We start from the raw sequence: 27,053 nt of genomic DNA, 5'->3' as shown, positions 1-27,053 counted from the left end.
GTACAACAGTAAGACTTAATGAATTTGTTTTGATAAACTGAGCTCTTTCCTGCCTGCCTGCATCTCAGCTCTGTCCTGGAAGAGGGATCCCTCCTCTGTTGCTCTTCCTGAGGTTTCTTCCTTTATTTCCTTTAAAAGGTTTTTTGGGGGAGGTTTTTTCCTTATCTGAATCGAGGGTCTAATGATAGAGGGTGCTGTATGATGTACAGTTAGTGAAGCTCTTTGAGGCAAATTTGTGATTTGTAATTTTGGGCTATATAAATAAAAATGCCTTGACATGACTTAGCTAGATTTACCGTATATTGAATATAACAAAAAGAAAAGATAATTTGCAATAAAAGAAATCTATGTGTGAATGATGAAATTCCTTCTTCTATCAATGTAAAAAAAAATGGATTAGCAACATATTATTGTATATTGTATGCTAAAATTAGTGATATTGTGAATTTAACACTATTTTGCACATAGAATGATGTTTGTACAATATAATGATGCTTATTTGGACAGAAACAACATTAGATAAAAGTTGTGGATAATGTCAATCAGTCTTAGACTATGAAAGTTATGGGATACGTGAAGTTGCACACATCTTTAAGTAAATGTGCATAAGTACGACTACACTGGACAAATATTAAAAATACCTCTCAGTATAATGCAATACAATTCAACAGTACCTCAAACTACAGCCTTGAAAATGACCAAAATGAATCAACACCTCTATAAAACTGAACATTTTAACCTTCTTGAAGGTAGGATTCATTGCAAGACTGTTGTATTAAACTGCATTAGTTTTAGCTAGGTGTACCTAATAAACTGGTAAGTTTACACAAGTCATCCAATTTAAAACAAAAGTGGATGTCCCTTAATCAATGCGTCAGTGGTGGTTGCAGTGGCTGAGGCATGCTTTTAACTAAAATGTTGTTAACACTGGAGCTGAGACCCAACAAAACCTGCAAATCAGGACTTTTGCCTGAAACCACTTCACTAACCAAAGAAGAAAGGTAGCAGTGGGAATGTCCGCAAAATTGTAGAAAGGCGGAAGTTAAGAAGTTTCTTGGTACTGATCCAAACAAACAGTAACTATTTGTTACCTTATTATTACAGCAACAGCATGGTATGTGGTTATGTTAAACAAAAGGCAGGGACAAAGAAGTTATCTGTGTACCTGAATGTCACTACACTGTTGAAGTGACCCTGTTCCTATTATAAACATATGAATTATTGCTTTACAATTTTGCTCTACACTGATGTCCCATGTAATTCTGTTACTATACCATTACTTATGACGATATTGATGGATAAACCCACTGACTTTTCTATCAAAGCCCAGATGCAAGCTCAGTATACCACCTGGCAGAACAGACAGGGCTGCAAGACATAACATTTTATCATATCACCACAGTGTCATTTTGACCAGAATTCACAAGGCCAAATGCTGATACTTTTGTACTGTAGTACTTTTAAAAAAAATAAAAAAAAAAAAGTTATTTTTTTACATTTAGCTTCAGCTGTTATCTCAGACTGACACTAGATGTCAGCACAGTGTGGTGGAGTTTCCTCAAAAGGAACCGAGCTGCCAATAGGTTGAAAGTCAGGCCACCACTTGCTCTAGCCAATCAGATCAACAGAAGAGACAGAGAAGTTGCACTGTCTCCTCCGTGTGTTTTATACAGTCTGCGGTTGTTACAAATTACATTACTTTTTACAAGGTGTCAAATCGTAAACATCAAGGATCAGATCTGAATGATCCCCCTACCAACATGTTAGCATGGTAATCAAGTAGCTCATAGCTCATGTTATTTGATGACAGCTGATGAATCAAACAGTACGTAACGGCTGTACGTAACAGTAACGGTCACAGTAACGGCTATTCGACAACTTGTACTTAAAATGTCGCCAATTCAACGACTTTGTTATGTGAAGCATGAGAAAATGCCAGAACATTAGCCATAACGTTAACACTCCTCTTAAGCTTTTACAGCCTCACTGACACCAGAAAAATGGTCATACGACAAAATAAAAGATACCGCGGACCAACTTTGAGAAAGTTGACCATAACAACGTTGAACTCCTGCGGGCAAACCTAGCCGCACCCAGTCCGTGGCAAATTAATGTCTACTCTGTAGCCAAGTAAGGTTAGCTAGCAGGCAAATTAAAAACCGCTTTAGGCATGTCTCCCTACATTATTAGTGCTTGGAAGAGACAGGGACGCAAGTATGTCAGTGTATATCATCCTATTAGTCCACTGATGTATGACTTAATAACTAGCTAAAGCCAAAGAGGTCCACCGCTCCATCACAGCCTTGTACCTCCTCCTCGGCACCGTCTTTCCCTCACTGGAGCCATCTCTCTTGCTCCCCTGGGCTTTGCAGTCAGCGGCTAGGATGGTCGAGTCACCGTCCACCGGTCTCTGTAAATGCCCGGCAATTATACTCAGTCTTTGCTGTGCAATCCGTTGCCTGTCGGAGCTGCCACCGCCGCCGCTGCTGTTGGACGCCATGCTGCTTCCGTGTTTGTGAAGGGAGGGAGCGGATCCATGAGCTGCTGTCAGAGGTCAGCACAGCGAAAGTGCGCTGCGTTCACAGCCCATCGGAAATATCACAGGCAGGCTACATGAATGACCCGAATATCGTTAAATGGTCCCAAAATAGGGAAAATGGGAATTTTCCCTGTTTTGGAGAGAGATTACATTATCACTAAACATAATTGTAAGATAATACCATATGATAAATCTTATAAATGGTTACTTTGTGTATGTATGTTAAATGGTTATTAGGTATTGGTTCAGATTAGGGATGAAACGATAAAACGAGATCGATTAGGAGAGCGACAGAAAATTAATCTGCAAATATTTTGATAATCAAATAATCGTTTGAGTCATTTTACCATCAGAAATGCCAAACATATGCCGGTTTTAGCTTCTTAAATGTGACAATCTGCTGCTTTTTTGTCTTATATGATCGTGAACTGTATATGTTTGGGTTTTGGTTCTGTAGGTAGTCGGACAAAACAACCAATGGGAATATGGCACTTTCGGACCAAAGAAAATAATTGTTGGATTAATCAATAATGAAAAAAAAGTAGTTGCAGCCCTAGTTCAGATATGCTTAAGTTTATGTATGAGTTTGGTGTGCATGGTTTTAGGTCAGGGCAAATGTGAGGAATTGCACTTCTGCCTGTATTTAGGGTAGGGTTTATAATAAAAGTGTTGTTACTCACTGTTCTGTCTCTTTATTTAAACAGATTAAACATACCGGTAGTTACACAGCTGACATGAGCTAACGAGTAGCACATGAATGCACCATTTTACGTATTTCCCAGCATGCCTTGCAGTATACGACTGGTTGCATATTATGCTCCATTAACTGTTGAGACAGGAATTTACAGCCAATTTGCATAGTAGTTACGAGATAACATCGAGATAAATGAGTTCAGCCCTTCTAATATAACTACTTGAAATATTCAAAAGTGCAAAAAAAAAAATTGATAGCTAATAAGTAATGAAAAAGAATGCATGGGCAAAATTAGGCAATGGAAATTAACACCAGCTTGACTTGGCTCAGAATAAGGCAAGAAAGTGAAACAGTGGACCAAAAGTGGAAAAACATAGTTAATCAAACCTGTGAGCTAAATATCAGATTTAGTTTTTTGCGAATTGTCTACCCCTATATATTTTATATTTGAGTAAAACTGGCAACTTAAACCTGAGATGATATATCTATAGTTTGAGACTATAATTATTTTAATTACATTGTCTGTCACATTTAAAAAAAAAAAACTACTTGCACTTATTAAAGCAGCATCATGATAGTGTGAAACTTCCTCTCGTGTAAGATTTGTGATGTGGTTTTAACAACTGAAAGTAACCTGAAACAATGTGACTCAATGTGAGTCATCTGACCAATGTGACTACTGTTTCCATATGGCCCACAGCAGTGCTGCTCTTTAAGTAATGATTTATCACAAAGTTACAGAATGTAAATGGCAAGCCACAGTAGTCTATTGCTGCTTTAGAGTACAAATTAACCTTGGTTAAATTCTCAAAAAAAAGAGAGAGTCTGTGAAAAATGCTTAAAACAGAGAGAAATTTTATTTGAGAAAACAGTCATTTGTCAACAGGAATATCGCACCATGCTGTAAACTGAAATGTCCAGATGTTTGAGGATTTATTTCCCACAGGTTAAAGTATTAACTCCCAAAACAAAGTTCTGTAATGCACTGACTGCGAGCAATTAAGAGTCTAAGTGTATCACAGAACTTTATTTGGAAAGCCGCAGTGCCACCTCATAGGTTTGTCCTTGTGCAGAACCTTATCCTCCTCATGACTGGGTGCTCCTTTAACCTGTAGTAAGGCACAAAAAGCAAGGGAAACAGGACTTCCACTTTTCTTTCCTTGTATTGACTTCAATGCAAAACATATAACAACTAATGAGAGAAAACAGCTGGTGTCATTTGTGTAAGACTAGAAAACAAGAAGTAGCTAAGACTTGAATGCTTGAAGGACTGGGCCTACAGAAAAGCGTGCTGTGTGGTGGATCCTCCCTAGAGTCACACAGGTAAAACAGGCCAGATGGAGTCTTTTTACACATTGTCAGCTCTCTACAGAAATGATTAAATGGCAAAATATCATTTGGACATGTGCAATAGTTGATCCTGAAGTACACTCCACCAAAAATGACCGTACAATGTATTTACTTACCTCTTAAAGTTTGACCATCTGGATGCAAAGTTCACATATTAACCAGTCTCTATATTAGCTATGTTTGAAGTTTCCAACTCTGGTGATATCTTTAACTTCATTAGGGTTATTTCACTCCTGTGCCTTGTGTCATAGATTCTACCTGTTGAGCTTTAACAACTTCTGAATTGAACAGAGAATGAGCTATTCACTACACAAGGTAGAAAGATATGACAGCAATGAAGACAGAAGGACAGCTGAGCTCCAGGAGTATTAAGTTCTGTCAGTTTGAAGGTAGTTAGGGCACTTGCCTCTTCAACAGCAATCAAGTGACAGCAACTTTAGAAGTGCAAAATAATGCAAACAACAAATAGTGTCACGTCTCAATCATTATAATGAGAACGATTCACACAAGAAGTAATATGATAAAGGAAAAGTAAGTTATGCAAATCATACTGTACCTGATATAGGTAGACGCAAGGGACCAGCTGCAATCCAACACGAGGGGCAAATAGTCTGGATCATAAAATGCAAAAGCAGAAAGCGATCTCAGGACATTGCAGGCCATAGCTGGATTCAAGTGCAATCGCCTGTTTTCTCTGCGGTTGGTGTCCGTCTGCGGACTTGCAGCGCTCTGATCGAAAGGTGGCTACCGCCGCTTTTACCTTTTCTTCCCCGAGTCCTGTGCAGTTCACTATATGCAGCTGGAAGAATGTCGACGTGGAGCTGCCAAACGTGAACGCGTGTTCATGAGCGCGCACGAGGGGGAGAAAAAAAAAAGCCTTTTTTAGTGTAATTTCACGCAGTGGCACAGTGAACTGCACTTTAGTGTGAGGTTCTTCACAGATAGGTGCTACAGCCAGGACTAAGTCTGCCTTATTACCTTAACACATTTCAAAAGCCACTTAATTAGATCTCGATCCGACTTCTTACTTACGCTGAGGTGTCAGAATGGTTCAAATATGATTAACTTTGAGGATTTTATAAGCCTTAACAACTTTCTTAGACTACAAGCATAATCTTGGACTTGTTTTTAGGGTACAAAATACTTGCATGTCTGGACAAGTAAAAGTCCTGCTGTCAAAATGTTACTTTAGTAAAAGTACAAGAGTATGACTAATATACTTAAATCATTAAAAGTAAAAGTCATTAAGGAGAATGCCTTCTTTCAGTCTATATTATTATAGTAGCCCATATTATATTATTGGATTCTCATTACTGATGCATTAAGGTTGAAGTAGATGTTGTAGCTCATCAATGTGGAGCCAGTTTTAGCAACTGTATTTACTGTTGGGTTGTTTAATCTATAGCACCAGTGGTGGAAGAAGTATTCAGAACCTGTACTTAGGTAAAAGTAGTAATACCATAATTTAATAATACTCTATTACAAGCAAAAGTCCTGCAATCGAAAACTTACTTAAGTAAAAGTATACAAACATTGTATCAGCAACTTAAAGTATTGAAAGTAAAAGTACATATTATGCACCAGAATTGTCTTATTGGAGCTCATTTGAACTATTTAGACTGTTGAGTAGTTTAATCTATAACAATGCAACGTATATTATAAACTTATCACATGATTTGTATGTAAAATCTTAATCTAGTAACTACAGCTGTTAAGTAAATGTAGTAGAGTAAATAGTATAATATAACCCTCTGAAATATAGTGAAGTTGAAGTATAAAGTATATAGCAGAACATGGAAATACTTATTGTAAAATTGTACTTAAGTTCGGTTCTTGAGCAAATGTACTCAGTTGCAAAGATTACTGTCACATAAATGTAGGCTGGTGGGGGAGAAAAAGAGAATATTTCCATTGGAAATGTAGTAGAAGTATAAAGTAGCATCAAATGGAAATACTCAAGTGCTTAAGTGCAGTACTTGAGTAAATAATAAAATGTAAATGTAAATAGCTACTTTCCACCACTGTTGCACACCGTACTCAGTAACAAGTTTATAATCACTTTATGTTACGCTGCTCTTTGTTATGTATGCACTATATTGCATATTTGGTAATGTCTCTTGTAGATTGTTCTTTAATAAATAAATAACTGTTTGTTATTGTTAGTATATGAATATAAGCTTGTATCAAAGCCAAAATACATCCAAAACATATGATCAACAAATAATACATGATGCATCTTTATAGATTAAACTACCCCAAAAGTATTAAGAAGCAGTTAAAATGAACTCCACATTGACCAGCTACTGCTTACATGTCAATGCATTAATAATAATGATAAAAAAAATAGAATAATATACACTGACAGGGACCCTTATGCATAATGATTACTTTTTACTGCAGATACCTTATTAACTACATTTTGTTGCTAATATTTCTGTACTTTTACTAAAGTTACATTTTTAATGCAAGACTTTAACTTGTAATTGAGTATTGCCACTTTTCTTAAATAAATGATCTAAATGCTTCTTCCACCTCTGATCGAAGCCCATTTGTCTCCTGACAGCTTTGGGATGATCTCCCAGTTGTCAGTGGAGGTCTTCAGTGTTTCCACGGGCAGTGGTGGAATGTAACTAAGTACATTACTCAAGTACTGTACTTAAGTACACATTTGAAGTACTGTACTGTACTTTACGTGAGTCTTTTCTTTTCAGGCTACTGTCTACTTCTACGCCACTACATTTCAGAGGGAAATATTATACTTTTTACTTCATTATTTGACAGCTTTAGTGACTATAGTTACTTTACAAATTAAGATTTTTACATACAAAACATACAAAGAGCTTATAAAATGTGATGTCTTGCTATAAATTAAACTCCCCAACAGTATATACAAGTACAGCTGATTCTTGATTAATCGAGAAAATAATCAGCAGATTAATCCATAATGAAAATAATCATGCATTTGCAACCCTATATAAAATAGCTAAAAGTTAGCTTCACCTCAAACAACTACAACTCAAATGTAAATAATAATCTAATAATATATAATAGTATAACAGTCACAGGTGCCATTTTTCTGCATTGTGTACTTTTACTTTTAATACCATAAGTACATTTTCCTGATTCTACTTACATACTTTTACAGTGTAGTATTAGTACTTTTACTTAAGTAAAGGATCTGAATACTTCCTCCATCACTGTCCACGGGACATTAGGGCCCCAGGGCCTCCAGCTCCACACTGGGCACGGCAACCAGCAGGGGGCGCCATGCACCAGTCAAAACTCAGTAACGTGTTTATATTAAATTTATAATTACATATCAGCTGGTTTATAAGCAGCTAGAAATGTAAAATTGATGCTCAGATAAGATTTAGGCCTAGTCTTTTAGTGGCTTTAGTGGTTTCATAGACAGAGTGACAACCAGTGATAGTTTGCTTTATCAATTAAATTAAATTTATTTATAATAACGTGTACGGTCATCTTTAAATGTTAGCCTGTTACAACTTCCAAACGCACATGATTATCTTGTGTAATGTTATTATTTGGTAACCAGTGTATTATGTGGATATTTCCTCGCTGCTCTTTCTGCGCACACACACGCACGCACGCACCTTATCACCTCATAGGCCGGCGTGAGGGGGACGATCCCGGCGCCGCAGCTCGGTAGGCAGGGCCATCTTTTCCGTGATCTTCATTAGATTTAAAGGAAGTAATGTTTCCCACAGCTCAGCTGCTGCGACGGACTCTATCGGTTTCGGACCGCTCGCCATTTTAATCTGCCCATTTGAGGAATAACACACACATTTGTCTATTATAAGGCGTTTCTTTACGGCGAGACAGATCTCCATGATGATGGAAATGGAGGCGATGCATTCCAGTCAACAGGTAAATAGAGAAGGCTATTTCTTAAAAAGTGATCACGAGATAAACCGGCTGACTGTTAACTTCCTTTTTGGTCTGATAGGTAGACAGGGACGTGTTTATAGTTCAGGAAAACTTTGTAATGTTTGCTATAGCAAATTAAATAATGAGTACGCAGTGACAGTCTGGTTATGGCGTAGTTAAGAGGTTATAATGTAGAAAGAACAGCTCCAACGTGGAATAGACCACACAAAATACAACGTGAGCTTGGCTGTGTTTAGTTAAGGTTGCACTCTGTAACGCTTTCAGTTCTGCAAGTCATTCACTTGTGACGTTTTTCCACGACAGGAAATAAAATGAAATCAATCTTATTAAAAAAACTAAACAAAAAAAAAAACACTGCTATTGTAGCATCTGAGCTGTTACTCTGAGTAAAATGACGTTATTTCTTTCATCCTGACAAGTTTGGTAAACAGAAAACCAAGACTCTTGAGCTTTTTTCTCGAAACTCCCATCTCTCCCTCCCCCTCCCAGCATGCGATACCATATCTGATACAAGCTCGTTGTGGATGATTTCTTTAAATGCTATATACTGTTGCCTCTGTCGTTGCTGATGTTGTTTTCCAGTGTATTCTGACATGTAAAAGAACCACATAAGCTCAGTCTTGACTTGTTTTCCCAGTTATGTTCATTCATATTGAATTATATGTTGAACTTGGACTTATTCATGTGATATGGCCTTACAGCTTTAGTGCTTAGATAAACCTGCCATATGTCAGGGTCAGTGGAAATACACAGTGGATTGATGAGGGCCTAAAGGTCTGTTTTGGAACATGTGTGTTTCATCATCCTTGGTCGAGGGTGGATGTCCACTGAATTGTGATGTAAGAAGGCGTAATAAACCACTGGAGTCAGGTCCCCTTTGAGGCCCTTGTGTTTAGCTGAAGAGAGGTAAATGAACAACCCATACTTATAAAGCTTCACTCCTCTATCACCCAGTTTTATAGCCAGAGGGACCATTAGCTATTGGTTTGGCTTGTTTTCAAAATATGTCTGTTTTCTGGTAATTGGGAGATGTGTGTCTGCTCTGCATGTTTTGTCTCTGTCAAACTGAAGGCATGTTGTTCGTCTCGTTTAGCTGTGAAGCTGTGTATTGTGTGGCAGAGACGTGTGGGAAATCCAAGTAATTTTATGAGCCAGTTTCCTTGTTCTGGTGCCAATTCAGGTCTTGTGACAGCCATGTTACTGATACCATACTGATAACCTGATCTTACACTGCCCCACATTTACACAATCAATTTGGCATCAATACAGAATATGAGCTATGATTTGAAAAAGTACTTTGGTTCAGTGACAGTGAAAGGGCTGATTGAACTTCCCCTGCTTAGGCAACCTTTTTTAGACATGGGATTGTTTTGTAAGGGACTTGTATGACATGCCTAATTAGATTATAAGGTGTGACCAACAGACAAAGAGTGTGGTTCTTTTAGTTTGAAAACAAAGATGACCTCAAGAGGTGCATTCAGACATCCCACTTAGATATTTTAGGGAACTTCCTCGTTCCTACAGAAGCCACAATTCCTGGTTGTGTGCTCACCTCAGTCTGTGAGTATGACTTATTGTAGGCAGCCTTAGTAATGTGTAATCCTTCAGCAGTCATGCCTCTGATGCAACACTGAGGCAAAGAGGGTTAGTGGGTTCTTATTTTGCAGTGCCACAGTTGTAGTCAGAAAGACTGTGTCAACAATGTCTTAAAATATGTGCAGGTGCTTGTTTGCTATTATTATTAGTTTATGCAGGTAACCCATTTTCCTTGAATCAAAAAAATCAGGAGAAAAAGGAGAAAACTTTATTATTCCATATTTTCTCAGCTTGACATCCTCTTTATTGTGGCTTGTTCTGCTTTGTACTTTATTTCCCTTTCCCAGTTCCCTTTTGGCTTCCTCCTGGCTATGTCTGTTCTGGCCATATGACCGACTGCAAGCATTTTGAAGCCTAGCCCATAAATTATATTTACACCCGAATCTGAGGAACAAACATGTCACATGCCCAGGCATTTTCTTGTGAACCAGTATGTTAGGCTTATGCAACATCCCTGGGCCTTGTGAAATGGCTTCCTTCTGTAAATAAGTTCTGGTAAAAGCAGCACAGTTTATGTTTAGACATTCTTGTATAAAAAGGAAAATAACATTCGGCCTGTGAGTGGAAATCTACAGGAAACAGTATTAAAATATCTGCACAGCTGTTAGTACGCTGTGACTAACATTATGTGGTGTCAGCAGCACTCAACTTAATGTGTAAATACTAAATGTAGGACAAAATTATTTGTGCAGTGTTGTGACAGGATATACCAAGGTCAGTTATCAATAGTTGTATTTACCTTTAACTTCCTGATTTTAGAAATGCTGTAAAATATGATATGAATGTTTGGGATTTAACTTTACTTCTTTTAGAGAACTAAAACATTTAGAGAAAGCTATTGTTTATATTACAGAAAAGAGCAGTAAGAATTACTTATAAAGTGGATTCACAAGAACACACCAACAGACTGTTTATTAAGTCAGAACTATTGAAACATTAAGATTTACAGACAGAATTACAGACATTATTAGTTATGTACAGGGCAAAAAGCAGAGTATTACCAGAACATTTACAAACATTTTAGTTCAGTGGACGAGGACCATAGAAGGACATTTAATTTTAAGCATCAGTATGCATAGACTACTTTAAAGCAGATGTGTACTTCACTGGTTGGTGTCAAACTGTGGAATTCTCTACAGAATGATTTTAAAGGCTCTATGAATATCTTTCAGTTCAAGAAAATCTATAAAGAAAGAATAATTAGACTCCATGAAGTTGTCAGGTAATGTGTTTCCTTAGTTGTTGGTGAATTATTGTTTATGGCTCTTGATAATTATTTTTTCTCATGTTACTGTAAGTATTGGTTGTTAAGTAACTGTAATGGACAGACCATCTATTTCTATTGTTCATTTATGTTTTGAGTAAGGGGCAAAATAAGATTTTTCTTCTCCCTGCTCCTTTTCGGTCAATAAATATGTAAATAGAGTTGTGGTTTGATTGTGAATCACTTTTTTCTGGAGTTGTGCATTACTATGAGTGGAACAAATAAAAAAATAAAATAAACTGTAACATGAAGTCACTTGATTGAGAGTGTGCCCGATTTGTTTGATTTGAATGTGGCAAATGAATTCACACCTCGGTGTAATTGGATGGGTAATGATCACTTCCCTCGGAAAGAGTATCAAGTCAGTATATGTGTCTTCTGCTGGTGTGTGGTGGCAACAGGGGAAAGAGAGAAGTACATCCATTATTCATGCGGCTTCTCCCCCATGACATTAGTGCCAGTGTTGTTGTCAGTGAACAGACACTGAGGGACAGGGTGTGGCGGGTGCAGCAGCCACACTTCACAGCAGGGACGCTCTTCCTTGCTCCAATGCTGTTCACTTCCTCGTTGCAGGACAGCATGGCTATGGCTCACAGTTCTCTAAACTGATCTGCGCTTCTCTTTCCAGGACATGAACCTGATTGACATACTGTGGAAGCAGGACATTGATCTCGGTGCCAGGCGTGAGGTGTTTGACTACAACCACCGTCAGAAAGAACATGAGCTGCAGAGGCAACGGGAGCTGGAAGAAGAGAAGAGGCAGCATCTAGTCCGGGAGCAGGAGAAGGCCCTGCTGGCACAGCTACAGCTCGACGAGGAAACGGGAGAGTACATACCCTGCCCGCCTTCCAGCGCCCCACTGCAGTCGGCTGTCACACCTCTAGAGGTTACACAGGTACATGCACATGGCCTTGATTATTCATGTCAGAGGTGGATCACTCCCACCTCATTTGATAGACTATGTCGTAGTTAGGTAACCACCTCATCCCGTGTAATTACAGAAACACAGGTGGGTCTGTAGTTTTGCATCAGTGTATTCCGCTCTAGAAACTACTCTACAGAGAACTAAGCTCTATAAATATAAAATCATATGATGTTTTTAAAAGATGTTGTGCCACAGGTAAAGGTGGTAAATTTAAAAGTGTGATTTTTAACCTTTCTTGCAGAATGTCAGCTTCGCGGAAGAGACTGGTGATGCCATGTCATTTGATGAATGTTTGCAGCTACTGGCAGAGACATTTCCTGTAGAGGAAACTGAGGTAAGAACAGTAAATTATTACCACACATGTGACAACACAGCTTGCAGCCTGTAACATGACTTTTAGCTGTATAAAAACTGTCACATTCTTGTGTTTGTCTGACAGAACACCTCAGTTTGCCTGGACACAACTGCAGTTGCACCCATGATGTCCCCCGAGCAGCCAGCTATGCCGGTGGCCACCCTCTCCCCAGGTCCACCACCGCCACCACCACCACAGAGGATGTCCCCAGATTTGGAGCAGGCCTGGATGGAGCTTTTGTCCCTTCCTGAGCTGCAGGTATAATACATGGATTCTACCGCCTCAGTGGCATAGTAGTTTGCATTGTGGAACAAATACCCAATGAATGCATCAACGGCAGGAGCCCTGCATTAGAGGACAAACACTTTTTTGTTTGCTCTATGTGAATGGGGTCTCATATGTGAGACAGGTGCACCCGGCTCATTCCACCGTGATTAGGTTTCATTGTTGAGATTTTTTATAGAATTGGGGATTTGGGTGTTCAAGATGTGATGCAGTTTATATGAGCTTCATTTAGCAGAACAAGACGTCATCTTGTTCATAGAGGGTGTTGTAGTCTTAAAACTTTTACTTACTGGCAACAATGTGAATATTTGTGCATTGTAGTTTTTTTCAGTAGCTGCCTTATCAGTTTTGTTTCAAGGCAGCTCATATTTGCATTAGCTGATGGGTGGAGCAGTGTTGCCTTGACCTCTCACTGTGTGTCAGAGTGGACTGGACTACAATCCTAACCATACAGCTTACCATCAAGCAGCATTGCATTAGTTGCTCTGGCAAGCTGCTGATAAGACAGATAGTTTGTAGAAACTACAGTTCTACAAGTTCTTGTAAGCTGCTGTGTAAAGATAACTCTCCCAGCAAGCTGGGAGATTGGTATTGGTGATTTATAATATGTGATGCTATTTCAACAACTGGATATCTGGTTAGTCTTGGAAATTACAGAAGGCTACCTTGTGCTCCACACAGCTCTACTAGCATTTGTCAGTGCAATACCAGTCATTTGGAACAACTGGCATGGCTAAATGCCCCAGGTCTTGTAGACTGAAACCTTATTGTTTATTGTTTAGGGAAGATAACAGATTGAACATGTATGTTTTTATGTTTGAAATGGAATAAGGCAAACCAGTTCCATCATATTCATCCCAGATTACAATGTTTAGGTTTTGTATGAGGATAATGTCACTTTGAAAGTGTGTCAAGTGGATTCTATTTAATAGAGATTGTTTTAAAGCTTTTTTTCACAAGCTTTTAAGCCATCAAAATGTGCCACAGTTCATGTTTTGGAAGCAAGAGTAAGTTTATGTATGAGCACATGCTGTACATGAATCCACAACAACATATACAATACATTTTTATAGTCACTCTCATCTTGGATTTAAACTTGTGAAACCCTTGCATTTCACACAAAATAAAGCAGAGTTTGGAAAGTGTACTGTAATATGCTGATTGTATTTATTTGATTGGTTCTTTTTTTTTTTTCTTCTAGCAATGCCTGAACATGCAAATGGAGGACACACTGGAGACCACAACATATCCTCTTCCAAACAGCCCAGAAGTACAGAATCCAAACTACACGTTTTACCCCATGACCAGTCTCACAGATGGGGAAACAAACAATGTAAATGTTTGTCCTGCAGAGTTTATGAATACATTTGATGGCTCTATTCCCAGTATGGCCCCCCCAGACAATCTTAGCCAGACGAAAGCGAAAGCTCCTCAGTTAAATACTAACTTCACTGCAGAAAGTTACTGTGACATATTTTACCCCAACGCCATTCTGGAAGAGAGCAGTGGTCAACATGGCCTTGAAGTAAATGAAAGTAACACTGTGCCTCATATCCCAAACAAGCCTCCCTTCACACCAGTGGACCTATACAGCCTCTCACCTGGAGATGCATTTGACAGAGGCAAACAAAATCTGACGGCAGAATTGCCAGATTCAGATTCAGGAATCTCTTCAAACACAAGTCCAAATGCTAGTTCACCTGGGAAGTCTGTATATGAAGATGGGTCCTTTCTTTACAGCGATTCAGACATGGAGGAGATGGACCAAAACCCTGGAAGTGCAGAATCTGACTACTCAGAGATGTTCTCACTCAATTTCCAACCTGATGATCTTCAGCCAGCAGCAGTTTCTGTACTAAAAGGGCAGCCACAGCATCAGAAGGAAAAGAAACCCAAACAACACAAGACGGACCCTGGAGAGGAGATTGGCCACAACAACGCTCCCTTCACTAAAGACAAGCGGAAGAAGCGCTCTGAAGTGCGTCTCTCCAGAGACGAGCAGAGGGCCAAGGCCCTCAAAATCCCTTTCACTGTAGCCATGATTATCAATCTGCCTGTTGATGATTTCAATGAGATGATGTCAAAGCACCAACTGAACGAGGCCCAGCTGGCCCTGGTCCGAGACATACGCCGCCGTGGCAAGAACAAGGTAGCTGCCCAGAACTGCCGCAAACGCAAGATGGAGAACATAGTGGGCCTGGAGAGCGAACTGGACTCACTGAAAGACGAGAAGGAGCGTCTGCTGAGCGAGAAGAGCCAGAACATCACAAACATGAAGGAAATGAAGCAGCAACTCAACAGCTTGTACCTGGAGGTCTTCAGCATGTTGAGAGATGAGAAGGGGAATACCTACTCCCCATCCGACTACTCCCTCCAGCAGTCAACTGACGGCAGCATCTTCCTCGTTCCTCGCATTAAAAAGACTTTCATCAAGAGCGAAGACAAGCTTGTATCTCCTTTGTAATATGGTACTGCATTATCATAGTAATACTATGCAATAACTTTGTAGTCTCTCAGCTTTAAAGCATTAGTAGCTCAGCAGAACTATTGTATAGTTTTTGCTCACTTCTCTTGAATGTTGTAATATTTTTGATATTTTACTTTTGTACTGATACCCTCAGATTCTTTAACCAATATTATTTGTAAATATATGCATTACTTGCTTTTGAGATTGATAAAACTGTTACTGTATGTGTGTGTATATATATATATATATATTGTATATTGTATATATCATATTTCTGTATGCTAATGATTGTTTCAATCATTGTTACTCATATTTTATATAACTGTCCCTTTATGATTTGCTGCCCAGGTTCTTTTTTTAAAATCTTGACTTAAGTGCTTTTCAATAAACTATTCATGTAGCTATACGGCCTCCCGTTTTCTGAAAACAGAACATTGTGTGGTGTACTATGGCCCCAGCCTGCAACAGATTGATGCCAGATGGATATATAGTCTAAGGAATGGTTACATAACTTACCACATGTTCAAGTCAGTTCTTGACTTCAAGGCTCTACCAAAGGGCTTACAACGCCGCAAAAAAACAAGAATATTGTACTGAAAGAGTTACTGGCTTAAACTACTTTCACAATATGCTTGCCTTTTATTAGAGCAAGCTTGTTTGTACAGTAACCTAAATCTTTTAATACTGTGAAACTCCTGTCGCAAAAGAAATCACACCCACAGCATCCATTATGTTACAAAACAAAGAGTAGAATTGTTAAGCTGTACTGGAGTATGCTCAGTGTGAACCATGCATATCAACTTCACAACGGTCCACAGGGCAAGCATATTCAAAGGTAAAGCTCTACGCAATCAGTACGTGCGCTACATGCACTTTCACACAGACACTACCTTTGATCACCAAGCCCATTTTCTGCTCTCATGGCAAACTTCAGGAGGGGGTGTGGCAAACTAAACTGGTGAGCAGGGTAACAGACTCAAGGACATCTGTGAATCAAGTAAATCAAACAATGAAACCTTTTGACATTGAGAACAGTTGTATTGTACAATACAGACAAACATTTACGGCACAGAATACATGCTTTCAAGTGCTTTTCAGAAATAAAGCACTCAAGTCATGGAAAATGTTTTTATTTAAGAGCACAAGTCACAGTTTACATATCTTAATCTTGAGCCAACATAGTTCATTAATACTGGTGTGTGTTTCTCAAGCACAGCTTTATTCTGTGTAATGGAGTTGGTCATTCTACATTCCTCTGTAGAAACACTATCCTTCAAATGATTGAGAAACGCATTAGCAGGCATTGTTTTTCCACTTTCAGACTGAATAGACCTGATGTGCGTGGAATCCTAAAAGTGCATGTATGAATTCTTCCAAACACAGTTAAAATGCATAAAACCTAAATTTGTAGCAGGTGGTCACGTGGGTCATATTTCTACCACTGATACAGTGTTGAGAATGTTTGACATGGACATCCCCACCTAATTAAATTTTAAAATATGTTTGATATGCATAAATTATTATCCAAAATGTAAATGTATTTTATCATCAAAATGGGTAATTGAAATATATGTTTAACTTACTATACAATTGCAACATCCTCAAGTACAGTACTTACATGCAGAAGGTCTTGAGTTCCCATTTTTAGGGAAACCTTACAGAATTTCCCATAAAATCTCAACTTATTTTGAACTCAGGGGGTAAACAAACTGTCAGCACTTTATGAAAAAGTTTTTGGCCAGCATGCCAATTACTTGTGTTTTGTGAATACTCTGTATATTGTGTTTGTCATACCTGTAGGTTCAACTTGGGTTCCTCTCTGTTTAAACCAGTTTGCCCATATGTTAATTTGACTGCCTGTCATGTAAAATAATTGTTTGATAAATCAATTTATTGGGAGTTGCCCCTGTGATTTATGCAGAGGATTTGACCTCCTCACAACTGTTAGAGGTTTCATGTTGCTTTAAAACTGGCCTTATGAAAGTGCTGATTACTAACCCTTTTTATAAATTAAATACAATTTTGCCTTATACTATGACCTGCCTTTGCAGTAATAATCAAGTTACTTAAAAGTCCTTTTATATTATGTTTACATTGTTCTGCTTATTTACAGACTGGTGAGGACTGACAAGGACCTTCTGATTTCCATACATTTTAACACTGCATGACGGAAGTGTTAGCTTGGCATCATTATATACAGTAAATACGGTTTTTGTTTCCCAGGAGCATGATAATTTATTGTTTCCCCGAGAGTGTTTCATCACTATCAGCTTTATCAGAACTATCTCGCTGATAGTAAAAGGTAATACAACATGGAAACACAACATATTTTGCCTTCAAGGTATACCAAGCAGTGTGGTGAAGGTCACAGGCTGATTCTGGTCAAAGTGGAGCAATACTGGATGTCATCCTGCTCGATTTACCTTAAAAGAACCCTTGCACCTTGTATTATCACCATGTGCATTGTTAGATTACAATATGAGCAGCCTTTGATAATATTTTGAAAAAGTCTTACCCATCCAGAACCTTCCATGTTATCAGGTCTTTACAGATTTTCAGCAAGAAGAGAATTCCCTCTTTCCACATCTGCAAATCAAGCAAAGTGGTTACTCTTACCTGCTCCATCTTCTTAAGTCAGCTTTTGTGAAATACTCACTCCCTTTTCTTGTTAATGTCTGAAAACTAGCATTTGCGGGTAAAACTGCAGTATGTCTGACTCAACAGGATCTCCAATGTGTCCAGGAACTAGTCTTTCTTCGCTAGCACCAGCTGCTGGAGGGTTTAGCTAGCCTTGAAAGAGAGATAGTTGCTCACTACCAGGAACGACACTGCAAGCTTCCTCCATGGGCGTTGTGCTCGATGCTGCCTTCTCCCTTCTCTCTCAAAATGCTGACTGGTCCACTGTGCTGGGGCTGAAGACGTCCTGTCTGACAGTCATCTGCAATCTTCCACACTAGCGATGCTGAGGGCCCAACTGCAGGTGCTTGTGGCTGTTATAATCCTACTCGCTCAACACTGGCATAGGTGATGTATGGGCCCTTGCCCTAGGACTACCCGAAACTACCTTGTCATTGAACCTAGTACAAGTAAACACAGTATATAGGCCTACTGTATTTTACACTATTTTCACCCAGAGGTCTTACGTAATTCTCCAAAACGAGGAAAAAGTTCTGGACAGGCTGATTTGCTAAACTTCACAGTCACAATAAGCAGGCAACAGATAAATTAATAACTCATTTAATCTTTTTCTGAACCAATGACGCACTGAACTTCATGTTACTTTACTACACAATTTTATTCGGTCTTTTTCTACTAATCAAAATATTCAAACAATCTAGAATTCTGTTTTCTGGGAACAAGAAGAGTGAGGGATTCCCTTAATTCTAAACCAGACTGCTTATAATTTGTTGACACTGGTACTACGAAGGATTTACATACTGTGCTTCACATACAAAATCAAAATACACTTGACACTTGCAATTGAGCAATCATAATAACTTCAGAAAGAAAAATTTTGTAATTCTAGCTCATCTGATGGCCTGATATAACTATGCTATTTGACAAAAACCAGGTTAAAAGACAAAATGATTAATTAACCAGCAGAAAACTAACTCATAAAAAAAAGGAAAATAAAGATATTAAGAACTGACTTTTGATAAAAAACAATTTACTCTTTACCCCTGATACCATAGGCACAATACACACACTTCAGACGCATGAAAGGAAAAGTTGCTTAGGGAAACATCTATCACAATTAGGGAAGGGTATCATCTGCACTCATGTCTTGTGTATACAGTCCTTCTTCCATAAACTTCTCCGATTTAGCTGCAGTAATGTCTGACTTGTGTGTTCCTCTAATGCTTTCAGATGACTGCCTCAAAGTAACCTGCAGCTTTCCTGACAATTCCTTTGCTCATCTCCTCGCCTCTCCTGCTAAGAACTGAAGCCTGTTGAATGGATACAGGATAGAACAAATAGTTATTCTGCACTTTCATGGGCTCACTCTGTACTGTGCTACGAGGGTGGTGTGAAACTGAATGCAACTTACCAAAACATGAAATAATTAATATCGCCGTGAACCATAGCCACCTCCGCCGCCACCACCAGAGCTGTAGCCACCTGCAGTTAAAGATTGGCCACCACAAAATGTTAGATACTCTACAGGAGAAATTATGATATGTCACTGGCTGTGTCCCTTTGAAGTCTGATCATGACACGTGGAGTTGGAGGGTAAACTCACCGCCATAGGGTCCACCTGAGTTTCTGCCACCAAAGTTGTTTCCCTTCATGGGCCCATAGCTGGACTGCTGTCCACCATAATTTCCAAAGTCGTTGTAATTTCCACCCCCTCCATATCCTGAAGATGGAGTGTCAATTTTAAGTCTTGATTTCAGCTGTCTAGTAGTACAAATTTTCTATGGATTACATCTAGCACTTTAGTTTAACAGCCAAAATTCTGGACTGAATACATTTTTTACCTCCGTCATTACCCCCATAACCTCCATCGCAGCTGCCACCAAATCCACCACCCTGGTTGCCATACCCTGGACCACCACCTCCATAGCCCCCTCGGCCTCCTCCATAACCCGGTCCTCCACCATAATTTCCCCCTGGACCTATAATAGTGAAAAAACACAAAGCAAACTTATGACATAACCTTATTTATAACAGTGAGATGAGTGGTATTAACATAACACTATTGTAAACCACTTTCTAAAGACACGACTCAACAGCTCACCATTGTCAAAATCATCTCCATAACCACCTCGTCCTCCACCATAGCCACCTAAAAAACAAGGGTATAGTATATTATGCATTAAAACTGTGGCCAATTTGTTTAATCTTGCAGACTTGTCACGGATGAGACCATGTCCACACTAATGTAGATTCATCTGAAAAACATCTCTCTGGCCTGTTGTCCACACTAATGCGACATTTTCAAAAATGCACTTTAAAGTAGATACATTTGAAAATGACCTTGCCTAGTAGGTTGGATCAACATTTCATAAACATGACAACGTATTTCTGCATATCATCACCTCTGACTTTCTGTAGCCACATATTTTGCATGACAGTACGTTATGGCTGACAACAGATACCCTTAATCGTGAGTTCAGCAGAGCTAAAAACACAAAATAAGTGCTCACAGAGAGTTGGAGGCAACAGAGTGGACAGTTTCACCCTGCCTAGACCAAGCTGAGTAACCAAATGATTATGGCCATGCACCATTTAGTTGTTTGCCCACCAGCATTAAAAAAAATAAAATAAAAAAAATAAATAAAAAAAATCAGGAGGAAGAGATACAACCATTTTACTTTTTTGGCGTTCGGTGTGGATGCAAAACTTTGATCTGGAAACCCTTTTGATACGTAAACATCAATATCAAATGTACATGCATTAGTGTGGTTAAGGGGAGAGGCACTTTCATCTGGTATGCAAATACTGCTCACCTCGGCCGAAGTTGCCACCACCTCCATAATTACTCCCTCTCCCCATGAAGTTTCCAGATCCTCCACTCCTGCCTGATATGAAGAAAGGAGTCATTTTAGAAATGTTTACAGCATCAATGAACTGTCAGCTGCATACTGTATATACAACAAAGGTCTGTAAGTATTAATTTATTCTCCATTTGATGGTGTGCTTACCCCTGTTAGTGGATATAGCGCTCATTTCCTGTTTTGAGAGAGCTTTCCTGACCTCACAATTGTGGAAGTTGATTGTGTGGAATTTCTGGGCTGTAAGGAAAATAGGATAAAAAAATACCCAATACACTTTCATACCACTGCTTGATGTTTACTAACAGTCTTGTTAACTTTGAAGTCTAAACAACCACATACCAACAATTTTGTCTACAGTGTCATGGTCATCGAAGGACACAAAGCAGAATCCTCTCTTCTTCCCAGTGGAGCGTTCCTCCATGATGTCGATGCATTCGATCTTTCCATACTTCTCAAAATGCTCCCGAATGTGGTACTCCTCAGTGTCCTCCTTGATACCGCCAACAAAGATCTTCTTCACGGTCAGATGGGCACCTGGTTTATTGGAGTCCTGAAACAGAGTGTATCAATGAGCACAGACCCAACAATAACAATGCTGCAGAATCTGCCTTCTGGTTTGGGATTTGTTTACCTCTCTGGACACAGCTCTCTTGGGTTCAACAACTCGACCATCTACTTTATGAGGCCTTGCTTTCATAGCCTCATCGACTTCCCCTACAGCGGAGTATGTTACAAAGCCAAACCCTCTTGATCGCTTGCTGTTGGGGTCCCTCATCACCTAGAAACAACAAAATGATACACAATGGTAGTGAGAACAGTTTAACTGGACTACAGCTATATTTACAAGTTAATGTTGTTTATTATTATTATCATCTGAGGTCCATTTTGGCAAGATATGGTAAAAATACGTACCACACAGTCCGTGAGACTACCCCATTGTTCAAAATGGGCCCGTAAACTCTCCTCCGTGGTTTCAAAGCTCAGACCTCCAATAAACAGCTTTCTGAGCTGCTCGGGTTCTTTAGCGTCATGGTCCTATAAAAGCATGACAAAAATATATACATATATATAATTGCAGCTGTAAATAATGCTACAGGAAACTAGTTGTAGAAACATACAGCATGGTTACATAACGTTACTGTACTCCTGCAGTTGAAAAAAAAGCTAGTACACAAAAATCTACACCATACTGACAGTGTTTACACCAGGTATAATTAGGCTGTAAAAATTACGACAAAAATTATCTTAGCTAAATTATATATATATATATATATATATATATATATATATATATATATATATATATATATATATATATATATATATATATTTTTACCTCACAGCAAAAAACGAGGCCTGCAATCTACAATAAAGGTTACAACAGGCTGAGTTATCTTGTTAGCTTTGACAGCTAACGTTAGCTTACTTCAGTTGACCACTGCGTTAATACCAAAAGCCTCCATTAATCTATATGCTACAACACATAATGTGGATTAAAGAAATAAACCACAAATGTTCACTTAACACTTAACTGAAACAGTAACCCAGCACAGAGCTCTTCGGTGGTAACACCACCTAGTTAGCTTGCTGTCATTTTGACCACCATTAGCTTAGCTGCAGCGTTAGCTCCCGTAAACAGCGCTTGAGCGACGTTAAAGCTACAGAGAAGCCACAAATTACAAACCAGCACTGTGCATTCCCTCGCCAATGTTACATATATGCTGAAGAGCAACCATAGCTTTACTGCATTTTACAAAAAACTTATTTATTTCGCAATATTTGCGAGCACCTCACCTCCATTTTGCAGATGTCCGCGAGAGCAGAGCTGAGCGGATCACGTGACACCAGTCTGCTTGTGCCCCTGTCGTTATCGTCGTCGGTCCATCCTGGATTATAAAACTGAAACTATAGCACATGATAGCTTCTGTGGTTCATGTATACACAACAAAATTATTTGTTATATATTCTGAGCAAAACTGAAACCTAGATAACACATTTCCTGTGTATCAGCAGGACAGGAAAACAGACAATGGGTATTTGAACAACTTCAGTTGGAAGTTGCAAGTTGCAAGACTGACATTTAGTTATAATTAAATGCTGTCAAACATTTGTCCCTTTTTGCTATCTGGTTTCATGCAATGAAAAAAAAAAAGATTATTTGCGACATCTACTGGTTAAAGAGGAATAGGGTACGATACGGCATTGAATTTAAAAGAGAGGTAACTAGAAAATACTTTTCCAAGTAGAAAATATATAAGGAGTGGAACATACAAAGACTGTGGGTCACTACACACCTGAAGTAGGCTACCTACAATTTGGTGAAACTCAGTGTTCAATTATTGAGCCTGTTAGGTGTTGAATCAACTTGATGGGCAATCTGGTCTCAATTGTCCACGTCATGTTTGTGTTGCTAAGCAACCGATCATCAAGTCAAGTGGCGACTGTTCCTGTTCAGTGTTGGTGGTCTAACAGGGTGTTTTTAATGATGCATAACAATAAGCCAAATTCAATCTGAATTATCTTTGTGCGGTTTATTGTCAAGCCCAAATAAGAATACAAACGTGCATATCAATAGAGTATAGGCTCTCCAACGTGAATATCTTATGACAGGTAAAAGGTAAGGTCTAACCTTTACAAAAATTGTTCAAAAGCACTAATGCATTTAAACTGATTTATTTGGATGTATCAATTAGTAGGACATATGACATGTAAAACCGTCATGTGCCTTTGCCACATGGCAGGCAAATTTTTGCTGGTGGGCCCCTTCTGGACCCCCACCTGCCACCCTCTGCACAATACAAGGGCGTAGGTTTCTTTTTGACATGGGGGGGTTTGGAGGTCCTTTCCCATTGACTTTTGAGCACGCTTCACTTTGCTGCATCAATTTATGGTGGAAATGTCTTTATTTATGTAAAGGAAAACACAAAATAGTTACTAAGAATTGCTAATTCTTCTTTCGTTTTATGGCAGATTGCAGCCATTGCTTTTGAGGTTGCATGCTGTCACCACCTACTTTACTCTGGAGGCATTGAACGCATCTATGAGTCACATTCTAGGTTTGGTCAAAATAAAAGTCCTGTGCTACTTTCATGTTTTTATCTAAGCCTTTGGCACAATGTGTATATACACCTCAAAGTTCCCATTAAGTTTAGTGCAACCAGTGTTTGTGCGCTGAAATAATGCTTAGTTTGTGATCTTCTTCTTTTCCTTTCGGCTGTTCCCTTTCAGGGGTCGCCACAGCGAATCATGTGCCTCCATCTAACCCTGTCCTCTGCATCCTCTTCACTCACACCAATTAACTTCATGTCCTCTCTCACTACATCCATAAATCTCCTCTTTGGTCTTCCTCTAGACCTCCTGCCTGGCAGCTCCAACCTCAGCATCCTTCTACCAATATGTTCACAGTCTCTCCTCTGAACATGTCCAAACCACATCAATCTGGCCTCTCTGACTTTATCTCCGAAACATCTAACATGAGCTGTCCCTCTGATGTACTCATTCCTGATCCTGTCCATCCTCGTCACTCCCAAAGAGAACCTCAACATCTTAAGCTCTGCTACCTCCAGCTCTGCCTCTTGTCTTTTCTTCAGTGCCACTGTCTCTAAGCTGTACAACATTGCTGTTCTCACCGCCGTCTTGAACACCTTTCCTTTCATTCTTGCTGATACTCTTTTATCACACAACACACCTGACACTTTTCTCCACCCGTTCCAACCTGCTTGGACTCACCTCTTCACCTCTTTTCCACAGTGTCCATTGCTCTGAACCGTTGACCCTAAGTACTTAAAGTCCTGCACCTTCTTCACCTCTGCTCCCTGTAACCTCAACGTTCCACCTGGGTCCCTCTCATTGACACACAGGAATATACGTAGGAATATGCATGTATGTAAGGACATGCAACATGTAAACACAATACAAACAAAAACAATAAAGCTCTTAAAACTACATTTTGACGCAGAGCCCCTCTACAAGACATTTAACTAATAATGCAGGACTCGCCTTAGTTGATATTGCACTTTACTGGTACAAATTCACTCACAAATCTGCCATTAATCAAATTACCCAAATCAGTTGACATGCAGTGAGCCTGGGGCAGTTGCAGTATCTGGGTATGATGCGTATGCAGTAGCATCTCCACAGCAGCAGAATGCGCTGTATATTCAGTTACCATGGGTTCTGCTGCGACCACAACAAGCATAGATTGAGCCATAATGTTCCTGTTTTTTAATGCATTTCTCCAGTGTTTGGCATATGCCAGTGTGATTGTTGCAACTCAACTCCTTGCCACATAATTATTCAATGTTTGTAAATTAAACAACTGATCACAAAACATCACAGTTACAAAGAGAGTTCATTTCAGTAGATATGACAGTGGGTCTGTGTTTACACTTTGTGTTCAAGGAAAGGCTGCTTACAGAAATAGGACTAGAAATAGGACTAGTATTTATCTGTAACATGACATACATCTGTGTTTTCAGTTCAAGTTAGATCTCTCTGACAAGGATACTTGATTGGGCAAGTATGATCTATGAGCCAGATGCTACTGAGCCTTGCTGAAGCTGACCAGCATCTCCAAATATATGACTGTTTTATGGTTTAGACAATGTCTGTCATTAACTTTATTGTAGTGTGTGAGGAAAATAAGGCCCCAATAAAAAGGGTAATCTTTTCCTGACATTGTTAATGATGACTATTTATGATCAGTCCATAGTTCAAATTCAAGAAACAGTCTGTGTTTGGCTCCTGGTTACTGTATTTGCTCTGTAATTACTCTTATGTTTTAAAATATGTACGAACAAGTAAATCACAGCTAAATTCCAGTTTTTACAGTACATTTTTAATTTGTGAGTGTGAGAAATTGGTCATTATTTCTACTTCAGAGCATTTACAGTGGGCATTACAGTTAGGGAACATTATTGAAAGCAGCAATACCAATATCTTATGTTTATTGTTTTATTTATTTATTTTTAATATCCTGCCATGTGTGAACATGTTAAAACCATCTTTCTCTTTGAAAATTGGACCCTGTTGGACCATCTGAGGATAGTGATGGCATTGCTGACAATAAAGGGCTATACTGTATATTATCTGTATATTTGCAGTGGATGCCTCTTCAGCAAGACCAATATTACACTTATCATCTAAAGCCTGAGCAGATTGGTTGGGATACTGTCCAAATGTCATGGTAGTTTGAAATTTTTTCTGCATTGGAACAAGCAAGAGTTACAATCCCAACAAGCATTATAATGCATTATGTTGTCATAATAATAATAATACCAGATTCTGTCTTTCATTTCAGTAATTTCATGCTTCAGAAACTGATGTCTTTGATGGCCATGATATTGAAGCTTTGTTACTGATATTAGTTGCATTTTAATCACAATTTTCAAATAATGTTTTGAACAGTTATTACCATGTATGAACTAACTTAAGCTCCAGACAGCTAATGTTTTCCTCCTGTATTAATGTTGCACACATCCTTCTACTTCACTGCATTTCAAGGGAAATATGAGCTATAACAGCTATAAAGCAATATATAGTTCCTGTACACTGAATCATTAATAATTAATATACATTAATATTTTCCATGAAAACCATATGATGCTATAGCAATGTCTTGGTTAAACTACCCAACAGTATATAAAATTGTTGCTCCATCTTGACAAAATGCAACATAAAAATGCTGAATACACAATAATGTACCAGTATTGATATTCAAATAATATATGATCATGTCACACTGACAGGGGCTATTCTGCCTGCATTATGAATACTTTAACTTTTAATACTTTAAGTATATTTTGCGGATGTCCCTTTACTTAAATAACCTTTTGAATACAGGACTTTCACTTGTAATGTAGTATTTTAAAATTGTGATATTGCTACTTTTACTTAAGTAAAAGACCCGAATACTTCTTTCACTACTGTCAGTTGTATCTGAATCTGGTCATGTCTAAGATCACAGATAAATAATCACTGTCATTTAACAAACTACATGGTTGTAGATGAAAACAGCATTGAGAACAACTTTATTATTAACACATATGCATTTTGGCGTATGGCATTCATTAGGGTCAGCAAACAACACTGTAATTAAGTATGTATATAACTTGCCAGTAGGTGAAATTGTACCTTATTTTGTGTTACATGTTGGCCATTATCATATCCCAGCAA

General features: G+C 38.7%; 3 protein-coding genes and 1 long non-coding RNA gene across 7 annotated transcripts in view; 1 reads left to right on the top strand and 3 right to left on the bottom strand.

Moving 5' to 3' along the window:
• The window catches only part of agps (alkylglycerone phosphate synthase), a 30,399-nt gene extending 27,809 nt beyond the window's left edge, over positions 1-2,590 (bottom strand). The window contains exon 1 of one of the 2 annotated variants that reach the window (XM_044216817.1): positions 2,310-2,590. In XM_044216817.1, the coding sequence (XP_044072752.1) occupies positions 2,310-2,500 (191 nt within the window). In that variant the 5' untranslated portion in view covers positions 2,501-2,590. The remainder of the gene's footprint in view (positions 1-2,309) is intronic. The other variant, XM_044216814.1, reaches the window with a different exon arrangement.
• A 1,478-nt stretch (positions 2,591-4,068) lies between these two features.
• On the bottom strand, positions 4,069-5,709 carry LOC122885595. Its single transcript, XR_006380145.1, has 2 exons — positions 5,140-5,709; positions 4,069-4,342 (listed from the first exon to the last, which is right to left on the bottom strand). It is a non-coding gene; the product is annotated as an uncharacterized LOC122885595 (long non-coding RNA).
• A 2,562-nt stretch (positions 5,710-8,271) lies between these two features.
• Positions 8,272-15,785, top strand: nfe2l2a (nuclear factor, erythroid 2-like 2a). The gene is made up of 5 exons (XM_044216334.1): positions 8,272-8,468; positions 11,978-12,244; positions 12,516-12,608; positions 12,714-12,887; positions 14,116-15,785. Exons 1-5 carry the CDS (start codon positions 8,430-8,432, stop codon positions 15,376-15,378), a joined length of 1,836 nt encoding a protein of 611 aa, XP_044072269.1. The 5' UTR covers positions 8,272-8,429; the 3' UTR covers positions 15,379-15,785.
• On the bottom strand, positions 15,602-23,203 carry hnrnpa3 (heterogeneous nuclear ribonucleoprotein A3). Of its 3 annotated transcripts, none has more exons than XR_006380099.1 (12): positions 22,674-22,802; positions 21,792-21,914; positions 21,511-21,657; positions 21,219-21,429; positions 21,027-21,116; positions 20,832-20,903; positions 20,120-20,167; positions 19,860-19,997; positions 19,622-19,738; positions 19,430-19,500; positions 17,897-17,967; positions 15,602-16,367 (listed from the first exon to the last, which is right to left on the bottom strand). XR_006380099.1 is itself a non-coding variant. In XM_044216336.1 (12 exons), the coding sequence occupies exons 2-11, from the start codon at positions 22,677-22,679 to the stop codon at positions 19,445-19,447; spliced, it is 1,008 nt and encodes a 335-aa protein (XP_044072271.1). In that variant the 5' UTR covers positions 22,680-22,784; positions 23,174-23,203; the 3' UTR covers positions 18,658-19,328; positions 19,430-19,444. The 3 variants fall into 3 exon arrangements, 2 of the variants coding, with proteins under 2 accessions (XP_044072270.1, XP_044072271.1); XM_044216336.1 differs by lacking the exons at positions 15,602-16,367; positions 17,897-17,967 and adding exons at positions 18,658-19,328; positions 23,174-23,203 and having other exon boundaries at positions 22,674-22,784; XM_044216335.1 differs by lacking the exon at positions 15,602-16,367 and having other exon boundaries at positions 16,496-17,967.
• Between the last annotated feature and the right edge of the window lie 3,850 nt (positions 23,204-27,053).

The sequence above is a fragment of the Siniperca chuatsi genome, linkage group LG12 (assembly GCF_020085105.1).
Source record: "Siniperca chuatsi isolate FFG_IHB_CAS linkage group LG12, ASM2008510v1, whole genome shotgun sequence".
Taxonomy (NCBI): Eukaryota; Metazoa; Chordata; class Actinopteri; order Centrarchiformes; family Sinipercidae; genus Siniperca; species Siniperca chuatsi.
The sequence above is the reverse complement of the archived record's forward strand: the minus strand, read 5'-3'. Positions and strand labels throughout refer to the sequence as shown.

What these genes read in the sequence shown, in the direction of transcription:
- nfe2l2a (XM_044216334.1), top strand. Translation starts at nt 8,430, where the DNA reads ATGATGATGGAAATGGAGGCGATGCATTCCAGTCAACAG. An exon ending in CGATGCATTCCAGTCAACAG is followed by an intron (nt 8,469 to 11,977) that starts GTAAATAGAGAA and finishes TTCTCTTTCCAG; the next exon opens with GACATGAACCTGATTGACAT. An exon ending in CACCTCTAGAGGTTACACAG is followed by an intron (nt 12,245 to 12,515) that starts GTACATGCACAT and finishes CCTTTCTTGCAG; the next exon opens with AATGTCAGCTTCGCGGAAGA.
- hnrnpa3 (XM_044216336.1), bottom strand. An exon ending in AGAGAGCTGTGTCCAGAGAG is followed by an intron (nt 21,430 to 21,510) that starts GTAAACAAATCC and finishes ACTCTGTTTCAG; the next exon opens with GACTCCAATAAACCAGGTGC. An exon ending in CACTGTAGACAAAATTGTTG is followed by an intron (nt 21,117 to 21,218) that starts GTATGTGGTTGT and finishes TTTTCCTTACAG; the next exon opens with CCCAGAAATTCCACACAATC.